This window comes from Danio rerio, chromosome 21 (assembly GCF_049306965.1).
Source record: "Danio rerio strain Tuebingen ecotype United States chromosome 21, GRCz12tu, whole genome shotgun sequence".
Taxonomy (NCBI): Eukaryota; Metazoa; Chordata; class Actinopteri; order Cypriniformes; family Danionidae; genus Danio; species Danio rerio.
In genome coordinates, this window is record NC_133196.1 from 10,762,704 (window position 1) to 10,784,997 (window position 22,294).

The 22,294-nt window shown below is 37.3% G+C and overlaps 1 protein-coding gene across 17 annotated transcripts in view; it reads right to left on the reverse strand.

The window, feature by feature from the left end:
- Positions 1-22,294, reverse strand: part of ptpn13 (protein tyrosine phosphatase non-receptor type 13) — a 183,746-nt gene that overhangs the window by 14,537 nt on the left and 146,915 nt on the right. For all 17 annotated transcript variants that reach the window (NM_001089543.2, XM_073934787.1, XM_068215907.2 and 14 more), the window contains 4 exons: positions 16,440-16,595; positions 5,226-5,397; positions 4,641-4,851; positions 1,673-1,758 (listed from right to left, as the gene is read on the reverse strand). In NM_001089543.2, coding sequence (NP_001083012.2) covers positions 1,673-1,758; positions 4,641-4,851; positions 5,226-5,397; positions 16,440-16,595 — 625 coding nt within the window. The remainder of the gene's footprint in view (positions 1-1,672; positions 1,759-4,640; positions 4,852-5,225; positions 5,398-16,439; positions 16,596-22,294) is intronic.

Here is a 22,294-nt window from a genome sequence, read left to right on the forward strand (position 1 = left end):
ACTAACTAGTGCCTGAGAATCACATTAGTCACAAGTACATTATTCTTTTTATTTACTGCTTTAATTTGACAATAATTAGAGTCAAAATACATGAGTTAAATTCAATGAATGACAATTGTTTGCATTTTTTAAAGAACCGGACATACACATATTTAAAACATTAAAAGATCACTGCAACCCTATAAGCACCAACCAATTGTCATAATTCATACATTATATATATATTATTATATAAAATGGTATGAAAAATAAATTAATCACCAAAAGAATAAAAAATAAATAAATAAAAATAATAAATAAATAAAACTAAAACAAATAAATCAAATAATGACTAAATTAATTAATAAAAAATAAATAACTTAAAAATAAAATAAATTAATTAAAATAAAATAATTAATGAATTAATAAAAAATAAATAACTAAAAAATTAAATAAATACAAACAAAGAAAAAATCATTAATGACTACATGAATTAATAAAAAAATAAATAACCAAAAAGATAAAACAAATAAATATGAATAATCAAATTAATGCCTCATTAAATAAATAAATAAATAATCTTAAAAATATATATTTTTAATAAATAAATATAAATAATGACTAAATAATAAAAAATAAATAACAAAAAAAAACCCAAATTAAAATAAATAAATACAAATAAAAATTAATGACTACATGAAATAATAAAAAAGAAACTAAAAAATGTAATAAATACAAATAAATAAATCAATGACTACATGAAATATTTAAAAGTAAATAACTAAAAATAAATAAATACAAATAAATAAATGTTTGACTAAATTAATGAATTAAAAATAAATTACTAAAATAATAAAATAAATAAATACAGATAAATGACTAAAAAATAAAAGAATAATAAATAAATAAATAAATAATGCAATGTAAAATGTATTAATATATAATTTACATTTTTTTTTATAAAACAAGTCAGAATATGTATCATTTTCCCTAATGATGTGAAACATTATTTAACCACTGAAATTACACTTTAAAAATGAAACTCATGATTTCAATGCTTTCTCTGTACTGTATATAAAATCTTGTGTGTGAGTCTAGAGGAACATTTCCTGAATCTTGCTGCTGTGTAAATGGCCAATGAGAATTCAGTATGCAAATACGTCCAACAAAGGCGTAAATCAGAATATGCAAATATTATGACAACACCTTTACTGTAGGTTAAATTATAATAGAATTGCATCAGTATAAGTCAACAGACAAGTTGCGATTTATCTACATTTATTGACACGTTTTAATTGATTTTATATACATTTTTACATTTATAAACCTGAGCAAAGTTTAGTATTTACTTTATTTATATTACTATTAAGCAAAACTAAAAAAAAGGTTTTAAGGAATAATGCATTTAATTGTGCAAAAGCAACAGACATTCATGTTAATTTGAACACATCAATAACTTGTCTAATTCTTTCAGACAAAACACAAAACAATCATATTAAAATAAGTCCAGAAATCATGTGACAAAACCACAAGACTGTAATCATGAGGAATAAATGGCATTTCCGAAATATAGCAAAACAGAAACTAGCCATTTAAAACACAATCCTCCTCAGCACAAAACAACTAATCAAACACTATACATGACTAAATCTTGAGCAAAATTTTGTAGTTTATTCCTTCTTATTACACTTACCGTTCATACTCTGTGACACTTTAGGACTGATGTTATTGTTTAGTAAAGAAATCTCCTCCTCATCCGGAAAAACAGGTTTCCCATCCCTACGGAAATACACTCAGATATAGTGGTGTCCATCCAGAAGTATTGCATATATCAAATAACAGACAGACATGCAAGTGCCTTCCCAACACTTTCAGCTGAATTTCACAGCATTTTCCCAAAAAGTTTCCCCTCTAGTCCAAATACCCTGACTTTGACTGACTAGAAAGGTGAAATCACAATCGCAATATTACAGTATATATATATATATATATAAAAATATACACACACACACACATATATATGCGCATATACACACACACACAGCTCTCCAGGAACAGGGTTGGTGACCCCTGCTTTACATAATCAATTGCTTTTTAGAATTACTTCTTACAATTATCAGATAATATGACATGCTGTGTGCACTTCATTGTGCTCACAAACCATTCAAGTGACCTCCATTTCTCAGGTGAGTGAAATTCTTCTAAACTTATACAGTATAACATCTCTATAAATGTATTTGTTTTATTTAAGAACATTTATCATTTGTAATTTCCTTTAGATCTCGAATGCATCTGTTTAACAGAGTTCAGATGCAAAAGCCGCTAAACGCCACTTCTGCCAAAAATTAGCTGACAACACTGAGCGGATGTTTTAGGCATGTAGTATACGGTCAACAAATAGATTTGCTTCAGATCATCTAAATCCAAGCTTCAGCTTATTCAGAAACAGTTTGTTTGTAAAAGCCGCTAAATGCCACTTGCCTTTGACAGCAAAAGCCGCTATATCCCAAGAACCAATCAGGAGGCGTGAATAGAATCATGTGTTTTCAATGTACGCCACTTTCATAAGAAGACTGTTTCATTCTGCTTCTGATTTACATTTTAAAAGATAAATTAGATGAGCCTGACCCACTGTCAGTGACAGGCAAATGAAAAAAATCCCTATAAGAAAAAGAAAACCCACTGTACAGTCGGAAGTGTAACATCAATCCATAACGTTTTTTGCGCAGCGACACTACTTTGAAGAAGTCGAATATACTTTACATTAAACAAAATTTACATTTCCTGAAAGACAAGGATAAGATGCCGTTCTTGTATTCCACGTGGATGCTATGAGGATAAACAAGAGACGAAAAAGAGACCTTGAGTTTTGTGAGAAAGAATGAATGACAGCTTCTAAGTGTCTGAGACACTCCCTTTTTGCCCAGTAGTCCTACCTTGCATTTTATTTGCTAATGTAAGCTATTTTTAAAATATAAATATAATGTATATAACTATACCTTATTTATATTACGTCATATTACCTATACGTCTGATAAGCTTTATCAGATATTAGATATTAATGGACAATACACAGATATTGAGGTTTCACAGTGTTTTTACTCTACATTATTTGAATCTAACAAGTGAGTAGTTTGCAATGTTTACATTGTTCTACTTGATTAAATCTAAATTCCAAAAATCAGAAATGACAACAGACTGTTAAGATTTTCATTCATTCATTCATTTTCTTGTCGGCTTAGTCCCTTTATTAATCCAGGGTCGCCACAGCGGAATGAACCGCCAACTTATCCAGCAAGTTTTTACGCAGCGGATGCCCTTCCAGCCGCAACCCATCTCTGGGAAACATCCACACACACTTTCACACACACACTCATACACTACGGACAATTTAGCCTATACCCAATTCACCTGTACCACATGTCTTTGGACTGTGGGGGAAACCGGAGCACACAGAGGAAACCCACGCGAAGGCAGGGAGAACATGCAAACTCCACACAGAGACGCCAACTGAGCCGAGGTTCGAACCAGCGACCTTCTTGCTGTGAGGCGACAGCACTACCTACTGCGCCACTGCCTCGCCCTCTGTTAAGATTTTATAAATGTCAATTAATTTTTTGTTATTGATTAATGCACTCCCTTGACAGATTTTATTTATTGATTTTCCTTCTGCTTTGTCCGTGGTTTATCAGGGGCTACCACAGCGTAATGAACTGCTACTTATCGATTTATATATTTTAAATTTACGGTGGATTGTGTTATGTGTTTTTTATTTGGTAAAATAATTTCTAATTGCATCTTTAGTGATTTTTCATTTAATAAGTGGATTTAGAGGTTTTTGCAAAAACAGCACAAGTGGATTTAGCTGGTTTTGACGCAAAAGAAAATCTACCTTGATAAAAAACAAAGAATTGTCATTTGACATTTTTGAAAACAAGGTATTTTATTTAATAGCTAATTACCTTTTCATTAACTATAAAATGAAACTACTGAACCTAATTAGAGCCTGATAGAAAATACTATATAGTTGAAGAAGAATTATTAGCCCCCCTTTGAATTTAATTTAATTTTTTAAATATTTCCCTAATTATGTTCAACAGAGCAAGGACATTTTCACAGTATGTTTGATAATATTTTTTTCTTCTGGAGAAAGTCTTATTTGTTTTACTTCGGCTAGAACAAAAGCAGTTTTTATTTTTTAAAAACCATTTTAGGGACAAAATTATAAGCCCCTTTAAGCTAAATTTTTTATATAGTCTATGCTTAAACAATTGTTATACAATAACTTGCCTAATTACTCTAACCTGCCTAGTTAACCTAATTAACCTAGTAAAGCCTTTAAATGTCACTTTAAGCTGTATAGAAGTGTCTAGAAAAATATCTAGTCAAATATTATTTCCTGTTATCATGCCAAAGATAAGAGAAATCAGTTATTAGAAATGAGCTATTAAAAACACTATGTTTAGAAATGTGTTGAAAGAATCTTCTCTCCGTTAAACAGAAATTGGGGAAAAAATAAACAGGAGGGCTGATAATTCAGGGGGCAAATAATTCTGACTTCAACTGTATATAATATTTGAAATAAGCCTTTTAAATTGCATGATATTCCACAAATCCATGACCCGAGGGAACCCAGATTTCCACAAACATAATCTGCTCACCTGGTGGCTTTGAGACTCAGATTCCTCAAGGAAAGCTGCAGGAGTCTGCGGCTCTCGCTCAGTGTCAGATCCTGCGTCGGGACGCCATTAATGTAATGTATGATATCCAAATGTCTCAGACTGCCTTCCTCAAAAGCTGCAGATCCCGGGAAGATTTCCTTCACGTACAACACACCCAACGCACTGTCACTTCCTCCATCCAGAACCAGACCTACAAGAGACGCCCAGAAAGCAAACACTTTTTTTAAGCAACCAAGCTGCGCTAACCATAACAGCACCACAGCCTTTGTGTTTCTGTCGCCTTTTTTTTTCTTTCCTGTTAGCGAGCTGAAATGTGATCCTCTTATCTAGCCTGTCGTCTAACCTCTTGAGCTCATTTTTCCAGTGAAACGCAGGTGGGATTTGTTTACGCTGACGGGTATCTGTTTTTCGGGTGATCTTGTAAAGCCCTGTTGACCTCTGACAGTCAGATAGATAACACTAAAACCGGACATGGGAGGATTTCTGGGAGTTTTTCCGAGAACACTGAATGCTATTGAGTGCTAAAAGGGATCGGTTACAGTGTACATGGATATTTTCCATTACCCAGAGACTCGTCGTGACACTGAAACGTGATGTCAGGGAGGAGGTGGGCCTCGATTGGTGGTTTTGGAGGCTCTAGGATGCGGCCCACCACCAGATCCACTACTTTAGGAGCCGCTCGCACCAGGTTGACCACTTCTGTGTGATTCATGCCAGAAACATCTGTGTTGTTCACCTGAAAACAGAGGAAGAGGAGATATGATGCAGAGCAAAATCATAGTTTTGTAGTTTGTAGGTTTTGCGTGTTAGATGGATTTTTGTACAGCATCACAATGTCTCTCTTATTAATACTAGTTATTAAATAGTAAATCACCTATGATGATTAATTAATAGGCACCTATGATAAAAATTTACTTTTGAAAGCTGTTTGGACAGAACTGTGTGTAGATATAGTGTGTTCACAGTCGTATTGGGGTGATATAAAGATATTAAATCCTTTTTGTTTTAATTTCCTTACATTAAAATAGGATCCAAATCCCTCCTATTTTGAGGCCCACCGCAAAGTGATGTAGAAGTGCGGTTTCCCCTGCTCACTGAATTAATTGACAGCCGCATAATAACATGTCTTAGTAGTAACGGGTATAAATATATCCACAAGACAAGACATGCATAAAACAACTGGGAATAAAAGATCTGTTTCGACTCTCTGTGATCATCTGCAGCTTATTTTTGTAATAAAGAAATGATAGTAAAATCGCTGTGTAATTCATCACCACAGCCACATGTCAGTACAATTATAACAGTAGAAGCTTCAATCCTGGTTTGTAGACTAAAATCAGGTTTATTTTATACATTAACATGACGGATATCGATACAGCAGTGTTTATTAATGTATATCCTGTCACATTTGCCATGCAAAATAGTGTAAAGTTAAACATATCCATGCATGTGTGTGTTAATAACTAATTTCTAATAGCTGATTTAGATTATCTTTGACTTGATGACAGTAAATAATATTTGACTAAATATTTTTATTCACTAGTATTTAGTTTAAAGTGACTTTTAAAGGCTAAACTAGGTTAATTTGGTTAACAAGGCAGGTTAGGGTACACTGAAAAATAATATTCAAAGATGACTCCTTGGATTTACTCGATTTTTTTACGTTAAGTGGTTGTAAACTATTTACTTGGGATGAATTTAAACAAACAAATTAAGTTGAACATTATTTAATTAAATTTGTTTGTTTAAATTCAACACAAATAAATTGTTTGCAACAGTTCTTTTTCAGTGTAATTAGGCAAGTTATTGTATAATGATAGCTTGTTATGCACTACCGAAAAAAAGGGGTTAATAATTATAAATACAAAATTAAAGCTGCAAGCAGCGATGATAGGGACCTCGCACCCGGGCTCACCGCCGCCCGGTGGCCTCAGTATGACAGAAAACAGCGAACAATAATATTTTAAGCCGTTATATATAAAAAACCTCAGAAAATCACAGATTTATGCCAAACTTCCTCCTGTCAGCAGGTGGCGCTATGACTGTGACTCAATATTGGTATGTAGATGCCTTCAATGCAGGAATCTTAACAATCATGTGAAGTTTCAGACAGATCAGGCATTGTGTGGCTGAGTTATAAGCCAAACTACCTTTTGCCAGCAGGTGGCGCTATGACAGACTGATTATTGACATGTGGATCTGTTCAGGAGAGGAATCTTATCAACCATGTGAATTTTCAGGCAGATCAAACATTGTTTGGCTGAGTTTAAAGTAATTTCATGTTGCCAGTAGGTGGCGCTATGACTGTGATTCAATATTGCAATGTTGAAGTCTTCAGGAGAGGAATTTAATCAACCATGTGAAGTTTCAGGTGGATCGTACATTGTGTGGCTGAGTTATAAAACAAACTACCTTCTGACAGCAGGTGGCGCTATGACTGACTCAATATTGGTATGTAATCGTGTTCAGGAGAGGACTTTTATCAACTATGTGAAGTTTCAGGCAGATCAGACATTGTGTGGTTGAGTTATAACGACTTCCTGTTCAATGGCGAAGCGTTGAGGTTTGTCATGCCGCCACGGACACGCCCCTCTGCGAAAACTCTAGATCTTCACAATATATCATCGCTAGAGCTTTGAAATGACACCCCTCAAATTTGGTGCTGATACGATAAAGTTTGTAGGAGTTTGTTACAGTGTAAAACATGTCATTTCCTGTGGCCAGCAGGTGGCGCTATTACTGTATCTGGACATCGGCATGTAAACATGTTCAGGTCATGAATGTTATCAGAGGTGTGAATTTTGAGGCAGATCGGATAATGCATGCCTGAGTTATAATAAGTTCCTGTTTTGTGGCGAGTCATCAAAGTTTGTGAGGCCGCCACGGACACGCCCATCGACATAAACTCTAAAGCTTCGCAATTTAACATCGCCAAGGCCTTTAGATGACAAAACCCAATTTTGGTGTCGATTGGATAAAATCCCTAGGAGGAGTTCGTTAAAATACAACGCCTGGAAATGGCAAAAACGCCACTTTTTCGCCGAAGGAAGTTAATAATATCTGACTTCCTGTTGGGTTTGAGATATGGCTCCAAGAGACTTTTTCGTATGTTTTGGCGTGTTTGAGGTGTGTGCCAATTTTCGTGCATGTGCATGATTCGTAGCTCTGGGGCTCGTCCGTTTAATTTTTGTAGGTGGCGCTGTGGAGTCATTTTGCCACGCCCACTTCAATATTGTTATGGGGATGTGTTCAGGAGAGGACTTTTATCAACCATGTGAAGTTTCAGGCAGATCGGACATTGTGTGGTTGAGTTATAAGGACTTCCTGTTCCATGGCGAAGCGTTGAGCCTTGTCATGCCGCCATGGACACGCCCCTCTGCGAAAACTCTAGATCTTCACAATATATCATCGCTAGAGCTTTCAGATAACACCACACAAATTTGGTGCTGATACGATAAAATTTGTGGGAGTTAGTTTGGTTCAGTGTAAAACATGTCATTTCCTGTGGCCAGCAGGTGGCGCTATAACTATATCTGGATATTGGCATGTAAATGTGTTCAGGTCAGGACTCTTATTAAACGTGTGAATTTTGAGGCAGATCGGGTGATGCATGCATGAGTTATAACGACTTCCTGTTTTGTGGCGAATCATCAAAGTTTGTGAGGCCGCCACGGACACACCCATTGACGAAAACTCTAAAGCTTCGCAATTTAACATCGCCAAGTCCTTTAGATGATAAAACCCAATTTTGGTGTCGATCGGATAAAATCCCTAGGAGGAGTTCGTTAAAATACAACGCCTGGAAATGGCAAAAACGCCACTTTTTCGCCGCAGGAAGTCAAAAATATCCGACTTCCTGTTGGGTTTGAGATATGGCTCCAAGAGACTTTTTCGTATGTTTTGGTGTGTTTGAGGTGTGTGCTAATTTTCGTGCATGTGCGTGATTCGTATATCGGGGGCTCGTCCGTTTAATTTTTCTAGGTGGCGCTGTCGAGTCATTTTGCCACGCCCACTTCCGAAGCCCATAACAAACGTAAATTTTCGCCACTTCTGAGGCGTGTGCAAAGTTGCGTGAGTTTTCGGGCATGTTTAGCCCCTCAAAACCGCGATTCATTCCGCGGAAGAAGAAGAAGAAGAAGAATTAAAGCTGCAAGCAGCGATGATAGGGACCTCGCACCCGGGCTCACCGCCGCCCGGTGGCATCAGGATGACAGAGAACAGCGAACAGTAATAATTTAAGCCGATATATTAAAAATATCTGAGAAAATCACAGATCTATGCCAAACTTCCTCCTGTCAGCAAGTGGCGCTATAACTGTGACTCATGATTGGCATGTAGATGTCTTCAGGAGAGGAAACTTATCAACCATGTGAAGTTTTAGGCAGATCGGACATTGTTTGGCTGAGTTATGAGCCAAACTGCCTTTTGTCAGCAGGTGGCGCTAAGACAGACTCAATGTTGTTATGTAGATGTGTTCAGGGGGTGACTTTTATTAACCTTGTGATGTTTCAGGCAGATCGGAGTTTGTGTGGTTGAGTTATAAGCCAATCTACCTTCTGCCAGCAGGTGGCGCTATGACTGACTCAATATTGTTATGTAGATGTGTTCAGGAGAGGACTTTTATCAATCATGTGAAGTTTTAGGCAGATCAGACATTGTGTGGTGTAGTTATAAGGACTTCCTGTTCCATGGCGAAGCGTTGAGGTTTGTCATGCCACCACAGACACGCCCCTCTGCAAAAACTCTAGATCTTCACAATATATCATCGCTAGAGCTTTCAGATGACACCACTCAATTTGGTGCTGATACGGGAAAGTTTGTGGAAGGAGTTTGTTACAGTGTCAAACATGTCATTTCCTGTAGCCAGCAGGTGGCGCTATAACTGTAACTGGATATCGGCACGTAAACCTGTTCAGGTCAGGACTGTTATTAAATGTGTGAATTTTGAGGCAGATCGAATGATGCATGCCTGAGTTATAACGACTTCCTGTTTTGTGGCGAATCATCAACGTTTGCGAGGCTGCCACGGACACAGCCATCGATGAAAACTCTAAAGCTTCGCAATTTAACATCACCAAGGCTTTAAGATGGCAAAACCCAATTTTGGTGTCAATCAGATAAAATCCCTAGGAGGAGTTAGTTAAAATACAACGCCTAGAAATGGCAAAAGAGCCACTTTTTAGCCGCAGGAAGTTAAAAATATCCGACTTCCTGTTGAGTTTGAGATATGGCTCCAAGAGACTTTTTCATATGTTTTGGCATGTTTGAGGTGTGTGCCAATTTTTGTGCATGTGCGTGATTTGTAGATCGGGGGCTCGTCCGTTTAATTTTTATATGTATTCAGGAGAGGAATTTAATTAACCATGTGAAGTTTCAGGCTGATCGGAATTTGTGTGGTTAAGTTTTAAGGACTTCATGTTTCATGGCGAAGCGTTGAGGTTTGTCATGCCACCACAAACACGCCCCTCTGCGAAAACTCTAGATCTTCACAATATATCATCGCTAAAGCTTTCAGATAACAACCAACCAAATTTGGTGCTGACACGAAAAAATTTGTGGGATGAGTTTATTACTCTGTAAATCATGACATTTCCTGTGGCCAGCAGGTGGCGCTATAACTGCAACTGGATTTTGGCATGTTCTGGTCTGGACTTATATTAAACATGTGAATTTTGAGGCAGATCGGATAATGCATGCCTGAGATATAATGACTTCCGGTTTTGTGGCGAATCAAAGTTTGCGAGGCCGCCACAGACACGCCCATAGACAAAACCTCTAAAGCTTCGCAATTTAACATCGCCAAGGCCTTTAGATGACAAAACCCAATTTTGGTGTCGATCGGATAAAATGCCTTGGAGGAGTTCGTTAAGATACAACGCCTGGAAATGGCAAAAATACCACTTATTTGCCGCAGGAAGTTAAAAATATCCGACTTCCTGTTGGGTTTGAGTTATGGCTCCAAGAGACTTTTTTGTATGTTTTGACGTGTTTGAGGTGTGTGCCAGTTTTCGTGCATGTGCGTGATTCGTAGATCAGGGGCTCTTCCGTTTAATTTTTATAGGTGGCGCTGTAGAGTCATTTTGCCATGCCCACTTCAATATTGTTATGGGGATGTGTTCAGGAGAGGACTTGTATCAACTATGTGAAGTTTCAGGCAGATCGGACTTTGTGTGGTTGAGTTATAAGGACTTCCTGTTCCATGGCGAAGCGTTGAGGTTTGTCATGCCGCCACGGACAGGCCATTCTCCGAAAACTCTAGATCTTCACAATATAACATCGCTAGAGCTTTCAGATAACACCACCAAATTTTGGTGCTGATATGATAAAATTTGTGGGAGGAGTTTGTGACTCTTTAAAATCATGTCATTTCCTGTGGCCAGCAGGTGGCGCTATAACTGTATCTGGATATTGGCATGTAAACGTGTTCAGGTCAGGACTCTTATCAAGCGTGTGAATTTTGAGGCAGATCGGATAATGCATGCCTGAGTTATAACGACTTCCTGTTTTGTGGCGAATTGTCAAAGTTTGCGAGGCCGCCACAGACACGCCCATCGACGAAAACTCTAAAGCTTTACAATTTAACATCGCCCATGCCTTTAGATGATAAAACCCAATTTTGGTGTCGATCGGATAAAATCCCTAGGAGGAGTTCGTTAAAATACAACGCCTGAAAATGGCAAAAATGCCACTTTTTCGCCGCAGGAAGTTAAAAATATCCGACTTCCTGTTGGGTTTGACATATGGCTCCAAGAGACTTTTTCGTATGTTTTGGCATGTTTGAGGTGTGTGCCAATTTTCGTGCATGTGCGTGATTCGTGGATCGGGGGCTCGTCCGTTTAAGTTTTCTAGGTGGCGCTGTCGAGTCATTTTGCCACGCCCACTTCCGAGACCCATAATAAACGTAAATTTTCGCCACTTCTGAGGCGTGTGCAAAGTTTCGTGAGTTTTCGGGCATGTTTAGCCCCTTAAAATCGCGATTCATTCCGGAAAAGAATAATAATAATAATAATAAATATAGCTGCAAGCAGCAATTAAGGGGCCAAGCACTATTGGCCATAAGGTGGCGCTGCTCCAGACGTTTTTGAGTACTTTCAGGGCATGGGGTTGAAGATGCATACCATGTTTTGTAATGATATGTGAATGTGTTGGTAAAATATAGCATTTTTGGCCAAAAATCGAAATGGGCGACGCCCAAAATGGCTGACCTGTGAAAATTAGACATCATTCGACTCGGCATGCTCTGCCGGATGTAACGAGACCAGTTTCATGAGTTTCGGACGAAAGGTTCAGACGTTATAAGCCAAAAAGCAAGTTTTTAGTATCTCCGGACCACTAGGGGGCAGTGCGCCGAAACTCCGCAATTAACCTTAGACCCTAGTTGTCATAACACTCACCAAGTTTGGTGTGAATCGGTGAATGCGTTACAGAGATATCGCCTCAAGTCCATTTTCGCAAGTTCTTTGTTAAATTAGTTTGCAAGTTAAAAGAAAACGGTTGGTCTAATCAACTTGAATTCCATAACTTTTGGTTGGCATGGTCTGTAGATCATGTGATTCAATTTTGGTGAAAATCGGAGACACGGCCTAGGACGAGTTCGATCAAATAGGTTTTTCGAAAAATTTAAAATAGCGTGAAAAAATTCATGACGGAAAATGACGTCATAGGGTGGGTTTGAATCGGACTGAGCCAAGGAATCAGAGGAAAAAAGAATTTTGATTGTAGCCCATTCGGTTCAAAAGTTATGATGATAAACATATGTGAAAGTTTGGACAAGTGGTGGCGCTAGAGAGTTTGATTTTGAGACTTCATAATTGGCCTGATTAATGTTAATACTGGCCTCTATCATTGTGCCAAATTATACAACTTTCCCGCATACGCCTATATGGGCTGCCATTCAAATCTGGCGGAAGAAACGGAAGAAGATGAAGAAGAATAATAATAAATATAGCTGCAAGCAGCAATTAAGGGGCCAAGCACTATTGGCCATAAGGTGGCGCTGCTCCAGACGTTTTTGAGTACTTTCAGGGCATGGGGTTGAAGATGCATACCATGTTTTGTAATGATATGTGAATGTGTTGGTAAAATATAGCATTTTTTGCCAAAAATCGAAATGGGCGACGCCCAAACTGGCTGACCTGTAAAAATCAGACATCATTCAACTCGGCATGCTCTGCCGGATGTAATGAGACCAATTTTAAGAGTTTCGGACGAAAGGTTGAGACGTTATAAGCCAAAAAGCAAGTTTTTTGTATCTCCGGACCACTAGAGGGCAGTGCGCTGAAACTCCGCAATTAACCTTAGACCCTAGTTGTCATTACACACACCAAGTTTGGTGTGAATCGGTGAAAGCGTTACAGAGATATCGCCTCAAGTCCATTTTCGCAAGTTCTACGTTAAATTAGTTCGCAAGTTAAACAAAAACGGTTGGTTTAATCAACTTGAATTCCATAACTTTTGGTTGGCATGGTCTGTAGATCATGTGATTACATTTTGGTGAAAATCGGAGACACGGCGTAGGACGAGTTCGATCAAATAGGTTTTTCGAAAAATTTAAAATAGCGCGAAAAAATTCATGACGGAAAATGACGTCATATGGTGCGTTTGAATCGAACTGAGCCAAGGAGTCAGAGGAAAAAAGAATTTTGATTGTAGCCCATTCGGTTCAAAAGTTATGATGATAAACATACGTGAAAGTTTAGACAAGTGGTGGCGCTAGAGAGTTTGATTTTGAGACTTCATAATTGGCCTGATTAATGTTAATACTGGCCTCTATCATTGTGCCAAATTATACAACTTTCCCGCATACGCCTATATGGGCTGCCATTCAAATCCGGCGGAAGAAACGGAAGAAGAAGAAGAAGAATAATAATAATAATAATAATAATAAGAACACTAACGAAAGCAATAGGTGCCTACGCACCTACGGTGCTTGGCCCCTAATAAACGGAGCAATTCCAATAGGGCCTTGCACCGTTCGGTGCTCGGTCCCTAATTAAAGCTGCAAGCAGCGATGAAAGGGACCTTGCACCCGGGCTCACCGCCCGGTGACCTTACGATGACAGAGAACAGCGAACAATAATAATTTAAGTCGATATATAAAAAAAAATCTAAGAAAATCACAGATTTATGCCAAACTTCCTCCTGTCAGCAGGTGGCGCTATAACTGTGACTTAAGATTGGCATGTAGATGTCTTCCGGAGAGGAATCTTATCAACCATGTAAAGTTTCAGGCACATGGGACATTGTGTGGCTGACTTATAAGCCAAACTACCTTCTGCCAGCAGGTGGCGTTATGACTGACTCAATATTGTTATGTGGATGTGTTCAGGAGCGGACTTTTATCAACCATGTGAAGTTTCAGGCAGATCAGAGATTGTGTGGAGATTGTGTTTTAAGACAAACTACATTCTGCCAGCAGGTGGCGCTATGACTGACTCAGTATTGTTATGTAGATGTGTTCAGGAGAGGACTTTTATCAATCATGTGAAGTTTCAGGCAGATCAGACATTGTGTGGTTGAGTTATAAGAAATTCCTGTTCCATGGCGAAGCGTTGAGGTTTGTCATGCCACCACAGACACGCCCCTCTGCAAAAACTCTAGATCTTCACAATATATCATCGCTAGAGCTTTCAGATGACACCACTCTATTTTGGTGCTGATACGGGAAAGTTTGTGGGAGGAGTTTGTTACAGTGTCAAACATGTCATTTCCTGTGGCCAGCAGGTGGCGCTATAACTGTAACTGGATATCAGCACGTAAACCTGATCAGGTCAGGACTGTTATTAAATGTGTGAATTTTGAGGCAGATCGAATATTGCATGCCAGAGTTATAAAGACTTCCTGTTTTGTGGCGAATCATCAAAGTTTGCGAGGCCGCCACGGACACGCCCATCGATGAAAACTCTAAAGCTTCGCAATTTAACATCACCAAGGCTTTAAGATGACAAAACCCAATTTTGGTGTTTATCAGATAAAATCCCTAGGAGGAGTTCGTTAAAATACAACGCCTGGAAATGGCAAAAGCGCCACTTTTTCGCCACAGGAAGTTAAAAATGTCCGACTTCCTGTTGGGTTTGAGATATGGCTCCAAGAGACTTTTTCGTATATTTTGCCATGTTTGAGGTGTGTGCCAATTTTTGTGCATGTGCGTGATTCGTAGATCGGGGGCTCGTCCGTTTAATTTTTCTAGGTGGCGCTGTCGAGTCATTTTGCCACGCCCACTTCAATATTGTTATATGGATGTGTTCAAGAGATGACGTTTATCAACCATGTGAAGTTTCAGGCTGATCGGACATTGTGTGGTTGTGTTATAAGGACTTCCTGTTCCATGGCGAAGCGTTGAGGTTTGTCATACCGCCACGGACACACCCCTCTGCGAAAACTCTAGATCTTCACAATATATCATCGCTAGAGCTTTCAGATAACACCACTCATTTTTGGTGTTGATACGATAAAATTTGTGGGAGGAGTTTGTAACTCCGTAAATCATGTCATTTCCTGTGGCCAGCAGGTGGCGCTATAACTATATCTGGATATTGGCATGTAAACGTGTTCAGGTCAGGACTCTTATCAAGCGTGTGAATTTTGAGGCAGATCGGATAATGCATGCCTGAGTTATAACGACTTCCTCTTTTGTGGCGAATCGTCAAAGTTTGCGAGGCCGCCACGGACACGCCCATCGATGAAAACTCTAAAGCTTCGCAATTTAACATTGCCAAGGCCTTTAGATGACAAAACCCAATTTTGGTGTCGATCGGATAAAATCCCTAGGAGGAGTTCGTTAAAATACAACGCCTGGAAATGGCAAAAACACCACTTTTTCGCCGCAGGAAGTTAAAAATATCCGACTTCCTGTTGGGTTTGAGATATGGCTCCAAGAGACTTTTTCGTATGTTTTGGCATGTTTGAGGTGTGTGCCAATTTTCGTGCATGTGCGTGATTCGTGGATCGGGGGCTTGTCCGTTTAATTTTTCTAGGTGGCGCTGTCGAGTCATTTTGCCACGCCCACTTCCGAAGCCCATAACAAACGTAAATTTTCGCCACTTCTGAGGCGTGTGCAAAGTTGCGTGAGTTTTCGGGCATGTTTAGCCCCTCAAAACCGTGATTCATTCCGCGGAAGAAGAAGAATAATAAGAAACGGAGCAATTCCAATAGGGCCTACGCACCGTTTCGGTGCTCGGTCCCTAATAATAATACAAAATAAACCAAAAGTAGATAATAAATCTAAATAAATTTTAAAAATGAAAACATTATAATTTTTTAAAATTCTTATTGAAGCAGCATATTATGACTCTGAAGACAATACTAATAATGCTGAAAGTTCACATTTCCGATTACATAAAAAATATTTTAAAAATGTATTAAAACAGAATTCAGCCATATAAATATGAATAATCTTTGAATTAGTTAATAGTTTTATTTTGATTTAACTTAATCTGAATTGATTTTATTGGGTAATTTTGCATTCAAATGTAGCACTGAATCTAGTATTGAAATTATTATTTTATCTTCAATATTTGATACAGCTTTAGCTTAATTTTATTGAGAACATTTCATTGTGTTTGAGATTTATTTTTCACCTTGTTTTAATTTGAGCAATATTTTTTTCATTTAAAAAACAATTAGGATGTGGGGTCAATATTTAATTTGCATTATTTTATTTGAAATGTATATTAATTTATTAACAAAATAACAACAAACTCTTTGTTTAACTTGTTTCATTTTGAGTATTAAAATCATGAAATGCACACAGCAGCTGGCAGTACAGTATGCTCATACCATGATCATGCGGTCTCCTGGACGCAGCCGACCATCTCCTTTAGCAGGGTCCTGGATAATGTCATGGATGTAGCAGTTCTCGTCAGTCCCTTTAGTGAGGGTGAAGCCTAAACTTCCTTTATCAGACTTGACCAGAGACACCTTCAGCTCCACCTCCTGTTTTCAGCACAGGAGACACATCAGACTACAGTACATTCTGCATTCATATTTTGTGTTTATATTGTATAACTGCAAGTTAACCATGGATATTATATAGCTGTCTGTAATGCTTAATTCTGATTGGTCAGTCATGTCATTCCAAGGTATATTATTCCGAGATCAAAACCACGAAATAAAGCAGGCTCATTCAGGAAATTCGAGTCACGTCAGTGAATGTGTTCACATCCATACGCTTACATCTACTTTTATAAGTATCTGCTTGTCTGTTACTGTTCGCATGAATAATACAGATGTTACTACTTCAATGTGTTCCTTGTACCGCCATTCATGCCGCGGCGACGACGGTACTTGATGCGCCAGCAGCATTTGACCGCTGGGTGGCACTTTAACCACAGATATTCAGCTTTGCCTTTTCACAATGCTAAACAGACTGTTCTGTAGGCGTAGCTTACTGTATGTGATGTGATGTGTTCAATTAAAATATAATTTTAATTTAGTTTTTCTGGTAATAGACATGCTCTTACACTATACTATGCTGTAGAAAAGATACATGGTGAGAAGTCAAAAAGCAAATATAAGAATTAAGTTATTAGCCTTCAGTGCCCGATTAAATTGCGTTGGGGTGAAATAATGTTTTGATTTCTTTGACTATCATGGCAATGTTATTATCTCAAATCTTAAACGTGCGCATATGAAAAACAGCAAAATAATATAGATTATCCTGCCGGTAGAGCACATCACCTCACAGTTGTGAACTTGCGATCACCTCAACTTACATTTAATTTTTTTTTTACCTGGTTTATTGTAAACTTATTAAGTGCAAAGAGGATTCGTTTTGGAAAATAGAATTGAAGAAATGAAAGACAACTAAAATGAAAGCACAAACATTCAGTACAAATAATTAGTCTTAAATAAATAAATAAATAAATAAATAAATAAAGCAGTCTTTTAGTCTAAATATAGAGAGATGTAGTGTTTGCTATTTTGATAGAACTAAGACTAGACATGTTCATTTATATTTTTAATTTACGTTTTTATTTACATTTTCGTTGTTGATTATATTTACGATCTCATTTTATGTTTCAATTATAGTACATAATAATAAACGAATAATGAAAATAAATGAATAATGAAAATATTACATAAATTAAGTCTGGCAGGTTTATTTTTAATAATTTAGTTTCAGTTCCGTTTTTTTGTTTCAAAACGTCAATGTTCTGCTTTAAAGTATAACTGTTGTTTTGTTTTGTTTTTTTACTTAATGGCTCAGTATGTTTTGTATTTTATTTTCATATTCAGTCACCTTGCATATGCGTGTGAAATATAATGCCGCATAACGGCGGAAAAAGAAGAAAAAGGCTGTCAGTTAAAGCTAATTAATCAAAATTGGCTATATTAAAATACAGCATTTATGTTAATACAGGCAGAGTGTGAACAAACGGCTAAGATATGTGCTTGCCTTTTAATGCATTTAAAAATATTTGCGGCCTTTTTATAGGCTACATGCAACTGGTGTATAATAATGTTTTTTTTTTTTTTTTTTTTTTTTTTTTTGTATGGTAAAGGACAATGCACATTATGTTATTGATGTAAACTTAGGCTAAAACTTACCATTGATAAACGTGACCTACCTCAAGCAGATCACTTAAAGTGTAATAAAAATAATGTTGCCGCAGGACATAAATGAAGTCCCGCAAGTTTATTTTTAATAATTTAGTTTCAGTACTATTAATTTTTTTCTCAAAACGTCAATAGCACCTTCAATAATCTAAACATTAAAGATGGACCGCAAGATGTGTTGAGTGGCTATATGTGAAGAACAATGGCAAAGCTAAGTGTGATTATTGTAATAAACTAATAAGTTATAAAGCAGAGTCCCGACCAACAGGACTAAGCTTATGCGGTTGGCTCATTCTTCACGAATATAGAATTAAAATTATGGCGCGTTAGGTTCATTGTGCATCCCGCAGGTGCAACCAACAAGGGTTATGCATTTGAGTTTAACTTTTTGAGCGTTATAAGCAGCTCGTTGTTAGTTTTTATTTAAATATATCGAGCCGAAACTAAGCAGCGCATTCTCTCCGCCTCCTCGTTTATAACCAGCGGGACACGCCACTGAAGCAGTGGAGGACACTCCGTCGTTCATAATCTTAGCTGATGTGTCGGAGTCGAAAGAATATATCAAAGAGGAATGTTCTTTTGACAGTCCCGATATGTTCAATCTTTTTTTCCCTGTCATTTCTCTTCAGCAAATTATATTTTTAAAGCTGCTTGATTCTTTTAAAACCGAAAGCAGAGCCCGTCAATTGGTGTTTTTTCATAAGATACTCCTCTATGAAGGTTTTATTTTATGAGTATTCTTTAATGTGCTTTTTAATAGTTTTATTTTATTCAAAGCAGCACCTAAAAGCGAATTTATCCTTAAAACGTGGCATGAGAGCGATGCATGTCATGTGTCGCATATTGCCTTTTTTTCTGATCTTTTTGCATAAAGGTTTTAATCAAAAGACAGGTAATTTAATTACTTTCGATGTGCTAAAATATTTGTAAAAATAAATGTTATTTCAAAAAAAGCATATGCAATGTGCTCTGACAGGTAAAATCCGATTCTTTCTCTCTTTCAAGTTCAAAGCAAATTTGAATGCCAAAGGATTTTAGATATGCATATACAAGACTATGTATATTAACATCAACAAATTAATAAAATAAGTAGCAAATGAGAAATAAATGACAGACAAGTTGAACAGACATTATCTCTAATTATCAGAATTGCAAGATTAAAACAGCTGAATATAGGCCTAAATAATCTAGAAAGCAACTACTGCGCGCTGATATTTATTCTTCTTTTTTTCGGAATAACGAACAATTTCAACCGCGGGGAGATACCGACAGCTTGATTTGCAGTATTTTCTAACATGTTAGAAGCGGGCAGCGGACATCAGCTAGCCGTAAAGACGGGCCCGCACAAAAAAACATGGCTGCCGGTGGAGAAGCGGCTGTGCCCTCAGCAGCTGATTGAGATGGAGCTGCATATCCCGAGTGCACTAAATACTCCGAGATCCGGGAGAAATTCTACCCGATAATCCAACACATACAAAACAACTTTGAGTCCCTGTCGAACAGAACCCATCTTACTGGGGGAGTGTGTGTGCTGCTGTGTGTTCACCCAACAATACCCGCTCCTGTCTCCAACACACAAATACTGGAACTCTTTATGTGGACTTACTTTTGATAATAGGCTACTATTATTACCTTTATCCTGTTTAATGTTATCAAAAATCTATTTTTATTATTATATTTTTATTTTTTATTCTATTTTTATTTTTATTAATCATTTTTTTATTAGCCTATATGTTATTTTCATATTTGTTTGCACTACTGCCCTTTTTGCACTGTCTTGTTTGTGAGACGCGCACTGCTTTGGCAAAACGAATGTACAGTTACTTGTCATGCCAATAAAGCACCTCAAATGTGAAAATAGCCTAGGCAACAAATAACAAATAGTAGTGTAATAATAACAAAAAATGCCCTTTTCATTTTCATACAATAGGCCTATGTGTGGGTTTTGACAATATGTGTTTAATTAAGCTATAAAGATCAGATGAAATGCATAGTGAAATATGAAATAAATGTCTCTTTTGCTGAAAATTTAATCAATCTATATATTTATTATTTTAAAAATCAACTCATTTTTGCCCAGAGAAAGAGGCGCGCGGCACTGGCGGACATGGGGTGCTTTTCCAAAAAAAGACGTACAGTAACTTGCAGCTGAACTATGCACAGTTTGGGGAAAAAAAGGATATAGTGATGCATGTCCCCCAAAACCCCTAGTTTCTCTGTCGCAGATCCATCATTTAAATCAGGTTAGTTATAAGTAAAACGCACATAATGATAAAGCACACCATCATCACGAGGGCAATTAAATAGACAACCTAAACATATTTTTAATTGTTTATTTATGTAATGTGAGTTTTTATAACTTTGTTCTTTAAATTATTTATAACTTAGGCTATTCTATCGAGATGACACCATAAAAGGCCTTCAATGCATTGATATAGGTAATAGGGATACAATGAAAAGCCGATTTCACTATTGACCCTGTTTTTATTCATTGACGGCTTCCCAACGTCGCATTTCTGTTGCGCGAAAAAAAGCTGCTGCAAATAAGCAAATTTATGACAAAACAATTTTAATAGTTTCATAGTAGCTGGTGTGCTTCATCTGCGTGATTCTGATTTGACATTCTTCCGCTAAACTTGCACTGTGTTGATGTGTAAATGGACTATGTGTTGATGTGTTAATGGGCTATGATCTTTGCTATTGAGTTCTCTTTGCAACTTTCAATTTCGAGGTGGGGGAAGTGGGAAGAGGCAATTCAAATGTACCATCTCTAAAAAAAGGCCGCTTACGCGGCATTTGTGTTTATTATTACCTTATTTTTATTTTATTATTATTAATTTATTCATTCATTCTTCATTCATTTTCTTTTCGGTTTAGTCCCTTTATTAGTCTGTGATCGCCACAGCGGAATGAACCGTCAACTTATCCAGCATATGTTTTACGCAGTGGATGGCAGGAGGGCCAGCTGGGGCTTCGGGACGGAGTGAAAGGAATTTGCCCCGAGTCTGGGAAAGATGGCTTGCCGTAATTACACTAGTTTTCCTATCGCACACATGCGCCAAACAAATAAACAAATAAATAAAAAAGGAAAAGAAAACATCTAGACTTATACGCTGAGGTCTTTTTGCTTATAATCGCCCTTATGTTTCCGTTTTAAATGTAAGGCTGTTGCATAGAATAATACAATTTTAATTTATAAGTGATTTTGATCACTTTACAAATTACCTTTTGTAGACTCAAAACAAGTGTCATATCTTGATAAGCCTAAGCCACATTGAAATATAATTTAAAGAATTACATTATCGGATATAATAAAATCGCATTAAATAAATAAACCAATATAAAACAAGCAAAAGCAAGCTATAACAGTTTAGGTAGGCCTATACATAAATAAAACCGTTAAAGCCAAATCAAACTTTTATTTTACAAGATATTTTCTTTAAAAAAATTTTAGATATTTTCTAAAAACAATAAACACCAGAGAAGGTTTAGAATATTATTTATAAAGTATTTGGATATGATGATAATAATCAAATCGTGCAAACAGAGCATTTTTGGGAACACGTTTCAGGTCTCTCCAGTGCATTTGGGCTGAATGTTTGACTGTGTCTAAATGAGGATATTATAAAATACATTTTCTACCGAGTTATTAACGGATGCACGATGCCAACAGTCGGGGGACGTTCTGGGGGCTGGGTTTGCGTTACGCGCTGCGAGCTATAGGCCGACAGTGGAAATGCGACATGACTTCGGTCTCGATGCCCATTAACACCTGAAAGACAAGCTTTTGGTTATGAGACGGGGGAAGGGGTATGTCTCCACCCTCAAGTGTTTTCCACAAACATGGTTACACAAAATCCAAAACTCCCGAGGACGGATGGCGTAACCATAGCAAAACCTATGCGTTTTAAAACCAAACCGCAAATGGGGCCTTATGAAAATGAATGTTTCTATGCACAGCAACTTCTGGACTGAACTATACTTGTTATTTAAAATATCTCTATTACGCTCTAGCATTCGCCAAAACGAATTTGTACATACAAACACCGAACATAGCCTAGCTGAATAGGGTGTTG